This window comes from Talpa occidentalis, unplaced genomic scaffold, assembly GCF_014898055.3.
Source record: "Talpa occidentalis isolate TD23 unplaced genomic scaffold, MPIMG_talOcc4v2.1 talOcc4.16, whole genome shotgun sequence".
NCBI lineage: Eukaryota > Metazoa > Chordata > Mammalia > Eulipotyphla > Talpidae > Talpa > Talpa occidentalis.
In genome coordinates, this window is record NW_023601653.1 from 77280233 (window position 1) to 77294128 (window position 13896).

At 34.7% G+C, this 13896-nt stretch overlaps 1 protein-coding gene across 8 annotated transcripts in view; it reads left to right on the forward strand.

The window, feature by feature from the left end:
- Nucleotides 1-10476, forward strand: part of LARP4 (La ribonucleoprotein 4) — a 119465-nt gene extending 108989 nt beyond the window's left edge. For all 8 annotated transcript variants that reach the window (XM_037514720.2, XM_037514722.2, XM_054696608.1 and 5 more), the window contains 5 exons: nucleotides 645-693; nucleotides 4055-4216; nucleotides 7746-7870; nucleotides 7968-8133; nucleotides 9528-10476. In XM_037514720.2, coding sequence (XP_037370617.1) covers nucleotides 645-693; nucleotides 4055-4216; nucleotides 7746-7870; nucleotides 7968-8133; nucleotides 9528-9866 — 841 coding nt within the window. In that variant the 3' untranslated portion in view covers nucleotides 9867-10476. The remainder of the gene's footprint in view (nucleotides 1-644; nucleotides 694-4054; nucleotides 4217-7745; nucleotides 7871-7967; nucleotides 8134-9527) is intronic.
- Nucleotides 10477-13896: the final 3420 nt, after the last annotated feature.

A 13896-nucleotide genomic window follows, 5' to 3' on the forward strand; every position in this document is an offset into this window, starting at 1 on the left:
GTTATTGTCTCTTTTGCTGTGCAAAAGCTCTTTTTTTTTTAATTTATTTATTTTTAATAGTTTTTATTTATTTGTTTATTTATTTATATTTATACAAGCACCGGGCACAGTCAGAAGCGCGGGAGGGCGAGAGAATTCACCAGAGCCAGAGCGGGAGCAGAGCAGGCAGAAGGACCGAAGCACACCGCTGAGGGGAGCAGTGGGCGGCAGGAGAGGTCCGCGCGCCATGCGGGACCCTCCTCCAGTGGCCGGGGAGCAGCCGGGGATGGAACCAGCGCTGCAGAGGCTGCGGGCAGCCTCACAACCCAGCGCTCAACCGCTGCGCCACCGGGGAGGCCCAGAAGCTCTTTAATTTGATGTAGTCCCAGCTGTTTATCTTTGCCTTCACTACAACGTATTTTTTTTTTTCTATGCAAAAATGCGTCATGACTTTTTTGACAACCCAGTACTTAGTGGTGTTGGTTGTAGTAGGTGAAGTTTTTGGTAGATTTTTTTCCAGAAGACTATAGATATATCTTTTAATAATAATATTTAGAAAGGTACTTAAAATAGAAATCTACTCATCCTTGATAGAATGTGTATATTTAAAGAAATTTACAAGTTGTCCTTTTAACACATCCCCTTTTTGTTTTCATTGTTAAAAGGAGAACTCTCTTCAGAGGTCGGAGACGGCGAGAAGATGACAGGATCCCAGTATGTATATTTTTTGTCCTCAGTTATATTTGTTAAAGTTGTTTCTTCTTTTATGATTTACTGTGGTTCACTTGCGGTCTATCTTTCCAGGTTTTTGTTTTATAGATTATAATATTTGTTGAAAGCAAAAGAACATTTTTTGACTACCACCACCCTTAAGTACATACATAATTAGGAATTTGACTTGTGTTTGCTTACTTTAAATATAAATTGTTTGATACCTAAAATACTGTTTTAAAAACCAATGGTTTAAAAACCAAAAATATGAAAAATTTAACTACTAATGGACATTTAAGTATTAATCTTTCTGTTACAAACAGTGCTATTACAGTATTATGATAACTTCATACAACCATCATCTGTACACTACATGTGCGATAACATCTGAAAGACAGCCCCTGGATGTTGAATTTAATGGGTCACAATTCAGTAAGTTGTGTAAAATAACTTTCTATAGATAGGATTTGCTCCCATAAACAGTGAACACAAAAGCCTCCTGGTTATCTATAGCTTTACAGAGAATGTGACTTTTTTGCCAATCTGATGCTGGAAATTGTTCATACTATATCTTATTAATTGTAACATGGAAGCAGTTTTCTACCCACTACTCATTCTTACATCTTATAACTGATTTTATAAAAACAGCTGTAGGTTTTAAAAAAACAACTTGCAGTTCTAATTATGTTCTTACTTGAATCTGAACTTACCTGGCAAATTATTCATATTTTTATTGTTTGTGGTGAAAGTTTGACATCTTTTAATTGGGAACAGAAGGACTTGAGGAATACAAATGATATAGGAAGACATGGTGATTTCAAGAAAATCTTGCCTAGAAATAACAGATCTATCATAAATGAGCGATGCAATGTTTATTTTACATGTTTAAGTAAATATATTAAGAGATAGTACATACATATTATATGCTAAAAGGCTTACATTTTCAAAGAAGAAAAAATATTGCATTATACCACAAAGAATAGTCATTGGGGCAAACTGTAAATCTTTGAAAACTTATTCTTTCATGTATAGCTTCCTATGTGGATTAGCCTTGTGCCTCTAGGCAACAGCTTTTTAAGGATACATTGCAGTACTCACAAGAATTGTCAGACGATCCTGATCAAATGGAGAAAGGAGAGATTAGGCTTGACACCTATTTAATATGTTGAATATATCAGGATTGAGGGCTGAAAAAGAGGATGAAGCAAAAAGAGATAGGCATACCTTTCAGTAGGAAGGGCAGGATAGAGGTGCTATTATGCAGAAAGGAAAGCTCAGCTAGAAGTTAAACTTCAGATTTTTTTCAGCTTACATATAGTAGTTGAGGCCAAAAGAGTAGATGAAATCATGTAGCATACTCTACAGAATAAGTAATGAAAGTGGGCCAAGTTTGTAAACTTGGGAAACATCGCATTGGGCTGAAAATAACATCATTATGTTGTCAGGAGTATTCAAGTAAAATCTGAGAGGAGATGACTAACCAGGCCAGTGAATACTGGGGTTTCAGATAAAGGTCTGAGCTGAAAATATTTAAAATGTACAATGCAATGGTTTCTGATTAATTTGCAGAGTTACCAAAAAATTTCAGGTTGTTTGTATCTAGGTATTAGCTGATGTCATAGATAATAGGGGCAGTTTGGAAAGGGAGAAAAATGGTAATCATATTGAAACCAAAGCCATCATAGGGTCCTCCCTGGTGGTGCAAGGGGTTAAGTCTCAGTACTATGAAGATTTTGGCAGCCACTGCAGCACAAGTTCGATCCCTGTTAGGGAGTGGACCCACATGGCGCAGCAGACCTCTCCTGTCTCACTCGCTACTCCCCACAGCATTGTATTTCAGTCAGTCCGCCTGTTTTATTCCCCACTCTGTCTCTGGTGAATCCTCTCACCCCCCTCACCTCTGGCTTGCACCCCAGCTCTTGTATGCATAAATAAATCTTAAAAAAAAAAAAGCCATCATAAAAGTGGGCAGGTGAAGAGAGCACATGATTGTCAGATTTAGGAACAAGAGAGAGAGTTAATACAGAAAGTCATCGTGGAATGAACTCCCAAAGGAAATTCTGGTTAACCTGCTTAATACTGGTGAAGTTGGGGGCAAGAAACGGTCAGATTTTGCATTGCAGAGGTATTGGTGACTTGTCAAAGCAGTTTTAGTGGAGTGTTGAGTAAAGTTAGGAAACAGAGAAAGAGGTAATATAAGTGAGAAACTTATCACAATATATAGAGTGGTTGGGGAGGGAGATGAGATTTAAGGAAAGATGTTGTTCTCTCAAAATTATGTGAAAGGAGAAAAGATGAAGGTAAATTTAGGTAAGATAGGAGTTTTGTTACTATTATTGAGGGGGGGTATAGCAAATTTAGAAAGCAAAGAGTAGTGAAGGTTGCTTAAAGGAGTATGTAAAGTTTACAAAAGAAACAGGAAAGGTAGCTAACTAAAGATAAGTAGGATTGATGGCTCTGTTAAATCTGGAGTCGGGCCAAGAAGCATCTGGGAGGGATTCTGTTTCCAGCCCCCCAGTCCTTTTTATTTATTGGTGCTGGTAGTACTGGAGCAGTGCTGTGTGTCATGCATCTGGCTTTGTTCAATCCACTTGGGGCAGAAAGAATAACAAAGAACCTGAAACAAACTGGGTGCCAGTGATCAGCACAAGTTCTACTCAGATTGAATGTAAATTTAAATAAAGTAGGTCCAGATTTCTAAAGGTAACATTTCACCCTATGAAGCCATCCACATAATTTTCCATTTAAATAGGAAATACTTCTTTTTTCAATGCACAAAATACTGTTGGTGTATTATGTTGGTGTTTACACTAATTAGTAAATTTCTGAACCTTAGAAGAAAATAAATAAGTAGATTAAAAAGACTAAAGAGAGCTAAATTAAAATGAAAAGCAAAGAATATAGGGGCCTCCCTGGTGGCGCAAGGAATTAAGTCTCAGAACTATTAAGTTATCGACAGCCACTGCAACATGAGTTTGATTCCCCTGCCAGGGAGCTGACCCACATGGCACAGCAGACCTCTCCTTTCTCACCTACTCCTCCCCTCAGCAGTGTATTTAAGTCAGACCGCCTGTTCTGCTCCCCACTCTGTCTCTGGGGAATCCTCTCACCACCACCCCCCTTCACCTCTGGCCTACACCCCATTTCTTGTATGCGTAAATAAAAACAAATCTTTTTTTAAAAAAAGAAGAAAAGCAAAGAATTTATAAGGGGAACAAATTCTTTGCATTAGGGTCGAGGTTTGTTTGTTTCGTTGTTCCTTTCTCCTTCCCTCCTCCTTGCCTGCCTGCCAGCCAGCCAGTATGGTACAGGATCAAGTAATGAGACAGGCATGTGAACCTGTTTTATGATTTGTGTCTTTTAGAGACCCCATCTATCAGCAGCTGAAGCAAAAGCTCCAACACCAAAGTTTGACTTATTAGCCTCAAATTTTCCTCCCTTACCTGGAAGTTCATCAAAAATAGCAGGTGAACTTGTTTTGGAGAGTAGGATGTCTGATGTTGTTAAAGGTGTCTTCAAAGAAAAGGTAAATTCTGAAGTGTTCAATCTTTTACATTACGGTACCATATTTAGCCATTGTTTTCAGGATTACTATTTTAATTTTTATTTGCACCTATTATGTATTTATAGTTTTTATTCAAGGGGTTTTCCAACATACTTACTATAAAAACAGTATCATAAAAAGATTTATGATAAAGCTACACAGGGTCAGTGAAATGTTTCTTCACTTTTGTGAGTCTTTGTATCCGTCAGCTCAGCTTGATAATGCAAACTGAATGCAAAATGTCATTTCCACTTATAATCCTATAATTTAACCAATGTTGTAAATAGTTTTTCTAAGCTAGCTTGAAGTTTTTTTTTTTTTTGAAAGTTTATGTACTTTTATTCATCAAACTTTAATCTCAGTCTTTCAGGAAATGGAGGGTAGATCAAAAGGTTGGGATACTCCCTCCTACAATACTTGTAAGTGTAGACTTTTTCCATTCCATAAATCTTCATGCCCCACAAATTTTTTTCATATTCTTATTTTCTAGTTCAATTTGTTTCCATTTTAATAGCATATGTATGTGTTAGATGTAGCTTTATAATGAAAAATAAAAGTGATTGGCCCTCTGCAACCACTTTCACTACTAGTTTTTTCTCTTGACATATATTACTATTTCTAATAAACACGGTTCTGCTATTAGACATTGTCTGTTAACTTAAGGATTTGGCTCTCTCAATCCAACATATATTTCCCATCCTTTCAATATATCATCCTTTATTATATCTAAGATGCCATCAATCATAAGATGTCCCATTATTTTAATACCACTAAGAAAATAAAAAACATCCCAGTCTTAATATTATATAGTTCTTCATAGCTGAGCCTTGTAGTATACTGTTATTTCTCTCTTTTACTCTCAGTGACCAGCTGTACAGCTGTGTTCCAGGAATTTCCCTTCACCACCATGCTGGAAATTTGTCTTACTCTTCTTTGTTGGATTCCCTTTTTTTCTTGCTTCTCTTTTTACTTTTCCATATTACCATGGACCACATCTTCCCAACTTGCTTGAGTAAGTGACTTTTAGTAGAGATTTCTTAGGACCTTTCATTCTGAACATGCTTTTCTTTTCTTGCACTTGATCTGTAGTTTATAGAATTCTCTATTAGAAATCATTTCCCCTCAGAATTTTGAAGGTTTAAAAATTATGCAGTTATTTCATCAGTTCTAAAATAGAATTTTCCACCTTTTCCACCTTTGAAAATCAGGCTTAGATTTTAAAAAGCTAATTGACATATAAGTGGCAGTATTTTTTCTTAGTAGAACTAAAGTAATGGTGTGTTTTACAATTGATGACTTCTCAAATTTGGTAACATAATGTGCACACATTTTTAAAGAAGAATAAATTGTTCTTCTACTTGTATTTCCTACCCTCAATTGTGGACTGTAAACATCACCAAAATATTAGCAAGTGCCGTTTGAATCCCCTCTCTATTTACAGTTCTTCTTTCCCTTTTCTCCCTCAGAAATAAGTATTGTCACGACTTTGTGATAATTTCTTGTTGATCTTTATAGTTTTAAATTCCTGGTTGGGAAACTTTTTTTTTGTAAAGGGCCAGATAGTGAATATATTAGGTTTTGTGGGACACATGCTGTCACATAGTCTGTTTTTAAGCCCTTTAAAAACTTACAAATCATTCTTATACCTTAAGCCACTATAACATAACTCAGGCAGATTTGGCCTGCAGGCCATGGTTTGCCACTCTTTAATCTACACAAGGTATTGTTTGTTGACTGTGCTTGGTTTTGAACACTACATAAATATAATTGTACAGTATGTGTTCTGTTACTTTTTGTACTCTGTTGTTTCAGTTCACCACTGTTGATAACAGGATTACTTCATTTTGCATTTTGTATACTCATTCTACTGTTATTGGACATAATTATTGTTTGCCATCACAAGCAACATTGCTATGAGTGTTCATAGTGGTTTATGTGTGCAAGAACACTTACAGTATATACACAAGAGTATATATAAGACATGAATATATGTGTGTGAATATGCATAAACACTGACCCCCATAACCCTATATATATAGTGCAGTTGCTGATTGATAGGGCATATTCTTCTAAATTTTAGTTGAATTTAAGTATCTTTTCACATCTATTGATCTTTCGAGTTTGTTTTATGAAGAGTTATGTAATTGGCACATTCCCCTCCTGTCCCCCATTGGGCTATCCCTTTTACAGAAGGCATGGATTTTTTTTTTTTTTTCCCTTTTTCAAATATATTCCAGGGCCTCCTGGTGGCACAGGGGTTAAATCTCAGCACTATCAAGCTATTGCTAGCCAGTGCGGCATGAGTTTTATCGCCAGCCAGGGAACTGACCCAAATGGTGCAGCAGACCTTTCCTGTCTTGCCCGGTGCTCCCCTTAGCAGTGTATTTATTTCAGTAAATCCACCTGTTCTGCTCCCTACTCTGTCTCTGGTGAATCCTCTCACTCACCCCACCCCAGCCCCTGCACCTCTGGCCTACACTCCAGTTCTTGTATGCATAAATAAATAAAATAAATCTTTAAAAAAATTTTAATATATTCCAGATACTAATTCTTGTCAGGATACTACTAACAATCTTTCAGTTTTATAGTTTGTATTTATTCAGTGTCAGGTAAAAACAAGTTCTTAATTTTAGTTTTAATGTGATCATGTTTAGCAATTTTTTCTTTTAGGAAATGTGCCAGCTTCCAGAAAGCTTTTTAGAAATTTGTGGTTCTGATTCTTGATCTCCTGTGCTTGCTTTTTCCTCTCTGGAGGCTTTTAGAATTCACTTGCACTGGTCATTCTGTAAAATTTCATCATGATGTGTCTTGGTAGAGCTCTTATTTTATTCATTATGCTGGATGATTGTAGTTCCTCAATCGGGACTTATCCTTCCATGCTGGGAAGTTTTTCTGTACTATTTCTGATAAATTCTTTACCTTTTCCCTTCTCTTTTTTTGAATTCTTTGTTTGATATTGAATCTTATAAATTGAACATCTTATTTTATGACTGACTTATTTCACTTAGCATAATGTCCTCAAGATTCATTTGTGTTCATTGCATGACAATATTCCATTGTTTATTATACTACATTTTGTTTATTGACTAGTTAAAAAATTAAGATTGTTCCTAATTTCTGGTCATTGTGAATAATACTGCTATTAACATTTGCGTATAGGTTTTTGCGTAGACATATGTTTTCTTTTGGATATATACACAGGAGTGGAATTGCTGGATCATATGGTAACTGTTTAACTTTCTGAGGAATTGGAAGATAGTTTTTCAGAGTGGCTGCATCATTTTATGTTGCCACCTTCAACGTATGAAAGTTCCAGCATCTTCATATCATCACTAGCTTATGTTACTGTCTCTTTTTTATTATAGTCGAGTGACTTCTTACTGTGGTTTTGATTTACATCTCCCTAATAACCAGTGATAGTGAAAATCTTTTCATGTACCTAATGACCATTTATATATCTTTGGAGAAGTTTCTGTTAAAATACAATTTTGAAATATATTTTTACTTTAAGGACAACGAAGAGTTAAGAGTTAATTGCTCGCTGCCTGCAGAGAATGAACATACAGACTGCATCTCTGCCCAGCAACTCAAGATGAGTACTAGTCCTCCATGTACATCTGAGCTTCCTGCATTAAGGTACACATTGTAGTGCAGGAGGTGTTCCAATTAAGATTATTCTTGTGAATGTTTGCTCTGCTGTTACTAAGACTATAACAAGCTGTTTTTTCCTCAGTACAACTCAGCAAAAGGATCTAATAGAGGATTCCATTGTTCAGAAGGATGTTCTCAGCCAGACAACTATACCAGCCTCTTCCTCAAATACTGCAAAGCCATCAAGGACAAATGCTGCTTCTCCATGTAATAGTAACATAAGTGCAGCTGTAACTGTGGCCCTGCAGGTAACTTGTTGAATTTAGTCTATGTGAAGGAAAATAATAGGTTAAGTAATGAGTAATTCTGTTTTTCTTATTACTCTGCTAAGCAGTCATTTGGAAATAGCCCAATTAGAACTGCCTTTGTTAAGGAAAAGCTAAAGGAGCTTAAAGGTCAATATGAAAAAAAAAAAAAGGAAATTTTAGCCATATTTTGGGAGTAAAGAAGTTACTGCCCATTCTATTTCTTTTGATTGCTCAACGTCTATAAAGCCCATGGGGGCCACTCTTAAGTTACAGAATCATTTTTGTAATTAGGGAAATACAGAAAAGCAGGGAAGAAACAAAATTTTTATAGGTTAAGGATATTTTGACATTTAATAATGATAGCAGAAATAATATAATAGCTACCAATTGTTGAGTGACTACTATGTGCTAGGATTAGTGCTAAAGAGTTTTTACTTGCTTTACACCATTCTCACAACACTCTTAACTATCTTTTTTCAGACAACGTGGTTAATACTTTCATTTAGTCTTCTATTAGTATATTATTGGTTTCCAATGCCTCTGCTCTTATGATATTCCTCTCCGGCTTCTTTGTAGCCAGGGAAGAAAGAATAGAATCATTTCATCATGTGGATTTATCATTATTAATTGAATGTTCTTCCTTCTTAGTCATTTAGGTTTCCAGTTTTTTCCATCACTGAAAACAATGCTGACATTATGTTACATAAATCGCTAAGGCTTTGTATTGTTTACAACAACTGTATTTCTTAAATTTAGATGTAACTGATTACATTAACTTCAGATGTACAATACTTCTATAAGTTACACAATGATTACACAGTAAGTTTAGTTAAAACTATAACAATTTCTTGTGGTGAGAACATTTAAGATCTGCCTCTTAGCAACTATCAAATATGCAGAACATTATAAGCTGTAGTCCTCATGCTGTATATGTATGGTCATATATAGTCACCACCCTGATTTATACTGTAATAGGAAGTTTCTTCCTTTTGATATGTTACGCCCACCCTTTTTTCACTTACTATTTTATTTATTTCACTTGTTAATGTTTTACAAAAGAGGATTTCTTCCCGCAGGTGTGGCCAACCTTAGCTCTCCCACCACCAAAGTACCCATAGTCCTCCACCATAATACACAGGGCTTTTTCCCCACTTCCCACTCTCATCCCTTAGTTTTGTTTACTGTCTAAGATTTTAATAATCAGAAGCCCAAGTGTATTGTTTTTAAGGATTTTACAAATACATTTTAATAGGAATTTCTATGGGAGTGCCTACTGCTCTTTCCTAAAAGAGAACTTACTGGTTTTCTGGTGGTAAATAGTATTTCACTTGTACTTTATTATTTAAAGAATGTGCACCAGAAAAAACCTTGTGTCTTTTATGTTCACTTCAAAGGAACCCCGAAAGTTAAGTTATGCAGAAGTGTGTCAGAAGCCCCCTAAAGAGCCAACTCCAGTTCTTGTGCAGCCACTACGAGAACTTCGCTCCAACGTTGTATCTCCCACCAAAAATGAAGAAAATGGAGCTCCAGAGAAGTCCATTGAAAAAACACATGAGAAGCCAGAAGCAAGGGCTAGTAAGGATTATTCTGGCTTTCGAGGCAATACCATTCCCAGGGGAGCAGCTGGAAAAATCAGGGAACAGAGACGCCAGTTTGGCCATAGGGCTATACCTCAGGGAGTGACTCGACGTAATGGCAAAGAGCAGTATGTGCCACCCAGATCACCAAAGTAAAAAGAAAAGAAAAGAAAAGAAAAAAACTATTCAAAAACTCTCTCTTCCCATTAAACTTGAGCCGTGGCTATATTGAACTATTTTGGAGGGGAGTGGGTAGCCAGGAAGGAAACAGGAGAAAAAGTACATCCTTAAATCATTATGGATTTTGGAGTTGTGAGCAGTAGAATCCCAAAATTCATCTCTAAAGTGATTTTAAAATGCTGGAGGATTCCAATCAGTATAAATATAAATATATATATATATGTATACATATAAAAAATATAATTTTTCTATTTTTGTTTTTGATTTTAATTTGCAGAAATCTTCTGCCTGGAATCAATTTTGAGGGTTCAGATTTAGCTTGGGGAAAAAACATATTATACATCCTTCAGTAAAGGAGAAGGGAGTGAGAGAAAATATTTTTTGAAGAAGCATTTCTGTAAAATTAGAAATTACTTTTTTTAATCTATTTAAAGTTTGGCTTGGAGAATGCCATCTCTGCCTACATGGCCTTGTGTTGCAAAGCAGATCAGTGGCTGGGTGCTTGTTGTGGTGTGAGTATGTATGCGAGAGTGATTGAAGCCAAAACTGTTGTCATGTTAGTAAATGATTTGAAAACTGAATGTAATACCTGAGTAGATTTTTTTTTCCGGTTTGAAATTTAGTCTGTCTTTTTGACTTTACTAATATTTCATTCAACAAACTGTTAAACTTTGATTGTACTTGGAATGTGACTACCAATCAGTTTGATACTCAAAAGAATGGGGATTATTTTAAAAATCGAAATTTTGTCTTAGATCTAGTGAATAGGTCAAATGGACTTCAGAAGTTTAAACTGCTCTGTGATTTCCTCACCCCCCTCCCCAAAATAGTAAATAATTTTTTGTTTTTCATTTGTTATTTTTTTCATTACCTGCCCCCCCCCCAAAAAAAAGTAACCAACCATCTACAGAATGGTATGTTTCTAACTGCTTTAACCAGTCTAGTCAAATCATATAACTATTCTAAATTTCTGAATTTGAAATATTGTACTTTTCTGTTTGTGTATTTAGAATTTTAGATCCCAGATTGGTAGGGCAGACTGATCCTACAGTAATTTATTTGTCTTAGTTTTAACAATGAAACATAACTGACTTTTAAAGTGTTAAATAGTGTAGAAGTAAAAGAAATTTTTTTTAAAGGCTTAATTTGGGAGCAACTTTTTTTTCTGTTTACAGTGTATTGTCACCTTCCTACCTTCCCCTTCTCCAAAATAAAAGTAATTCAGTTTGGAATTCACAGAAACATAACCAGCAAGTCATGAGAGTTTTGAGTTAAGATGAGAAAGCTAGTTGAAGAAAATTAATGCATAATTTCTCAGTGAATAAAGTTGTAGCTCTCATATTAAATAGGCAGGTTTATATGCTGGTGTTTAGAAAATGGCTAAAATACTAAAAACCATGTTGCATTAATCTGTTTTTAAGTCATACTATTTTCAGAAGTTCTCTGTAAGGTGGGGTTTTGTTTTCTTTTTAGGGATAGTTTGTGATAGTAATAACTGTCCCTTATTGTTAGTAAATTACATATGTAACTGTAAATTGTGAACACTGGAAAGCACCATTGTGACATAGAGTAAACATCTTAGTAATATATTAAAATGAATGTAAATGGAGGTTAAAATTACATTACTGTGAAACTCATCTTCCAACTCTAAGTTAAGCTTTGGAGATTTGTATTAGTAGGTAATTAATTGTTCAGAGCTTTGAAAACACTGCACATTTCTGTACAAGCCAGAATTATTATTTCTTTGTAACTTATTATTCAGCTTGGTAATTGCTTTTGATTTGGTGAATTGATAACATGGTATAATATATTTAAGCAGTTTGAAACTCTTCATTTCTGCACACTATTTTTAAAAATCATCTTTTAGATGAAACAGTAAAACTACCTGTGCTGAAATTTGGGGGAAGTTTAGGTCCTTTAAAAAAGAAAAAAAGTATTAATAATCATTGAATACATCTATAATGAAAGTGCTTATTTTGGTTTACTTAGATAATGCTGCAGTTGGTGGAAATGATAAACATTTAAAGTGTTAACACTCTGAATGCATTGGATTTAAGAGAATAAATATTTTATAAAAATCACTTGGTAAGGATTATAAACTTGATTATTGCACTTAAAATGAAACATTACCTTTTTCTACAATGTCACAAAAGTAGGTTTGTATTACTTGTGTGCTTGTGTGACTTAATGTTTGTCTGCCCAACTTCTAAAAACTGAATGTTCTAATTGATTCACAAAAGAGTCTTTCTGAAGAAAGCAAGTGTGTTTCTCGCCTTTCCCCCAAATGTTATTGAAAGAAGAAAATTAAAGACATGACCTTTTTAAATTTCTTATAAAATATAGTGTTTTTAATTTAATTTGCCTTATTACAGTTAATAGTTCCCATTTTGATGGGATGTATAGAGGAGGAATAATTTTATGTTGTGTGTATTATATATATGTACATATATATATTCACAGTATGTATTTAGCATTTATTTTATTACAACAGATTTAAGGTTTGTATCTAAATGATGCCTGAGTTGTGTGAAACTGTTGGCTTTTCTTCCAGAGTTACTCTGTAACTGATAAGGGTTGGGTATTCATAGTAGTCCAACTATTTATTTGATTCTGTAGATGGAATGATTTAAATGTCAAAATTTTCTCTTCACCTTATGACTTAACACTTCCTTGGGTTGTTGGAGGCTAAAAGTAAATATATTGATTAATGATTGAATGTATGGTACAGTGATCTCCTGCCATAGTTCTTACTGCATGAAGAAAACAAGAGTCACACAAGTTCATCACCTTGTACTTCATGAAGGAGGGTACATAGAGATAGTGCAAAATCCTATCTCTGTTTTGAGTCCTCATAAGGTTTTCATGATATCTAGGGCCTATCTCTAATCTTTGTAATTTCATTTTTGCAAATATAGACACTGGTTGTTCAAAAGTGATCCATCTAAATTTTTTATCAACTGGATTTTGGAAGATGAGATCTTTCAGTGATACTGGGTTTGTTGTCATCTTACGCTGATCTTGTGTGATCAAAGAACGTGCAAAGTTTTGATTTCATTTTGCTTCTAAAATTAAGGTAACTTGAATCTTGTTTCACATTCCTTTTTCTTTTTAAATTACCAGGTTAGCTTTGCAAATGACTAAATAATGGAGTGTTAGCATCTTCACTAGTGTAAAGGAAAATAAGGAGCAGAAAGTAGTATTTATTTTTCTGCTGTAGCAGAAACTAGTATTAAAGTTATTGAACACTTTCTCTAGTTTTATTAGTTATGGCCTTAATATTTAGTCTTTTGGCTTAAATGTCCACTGGTTTTACTTTGAGACAGTTGAATAGCACTGGAGTTGAGTCTGTAATATTTGTGTTGGCCAAGTATTTGAACATATTTTTAAAGTACCCATTTTGCTTGTTTTTCAGAATAGGTCAAAGGGAAAACAGGCCATTGTATTGCTTTTGAAAGACTTCTTTAAATTCTTAGCTATCATATATGATGGCTTTCTAATTTTTTATATTTCCTTACATTTTGGTGGCCATTAATTTAATTTAAGGCTTTTTGGTGTATGCTAATTTAACTAGTCTGAGCTTCCAAGAAGATACATAAACATTTCAGTTTCCATTAGCTAAATGAGGACATTGTAAGCAGCTGAAAGATAGTTTGTTTACAAGTTGAGAATAAATTCCCTTTTTAAAGTTCACCTGAGTTTTGGAATTTAAATTTTATTTTTATAGGCTGAGGACTTTTAATAATCACTGAGTAGATCCTAAAAGTACGACTCAGCTATCAACAAGCCATATATATTATATATATGGTTTTATTTTTATCAAAAAAACAGTGATTAGTATATATAAAAGACACATCCACCTTACCTCCCCACCTCCACCCCCCCCCCCAGCCTGATTCAGGTATTTCTTGAGTGGTATCTCTTAAATGTTTTGGGAAGCAGGATCAGAACCAGTAATCTTGCTTTTATTTTGCCCATTGCTTAGATTTGTTTGTGTTGTCAAAACTGC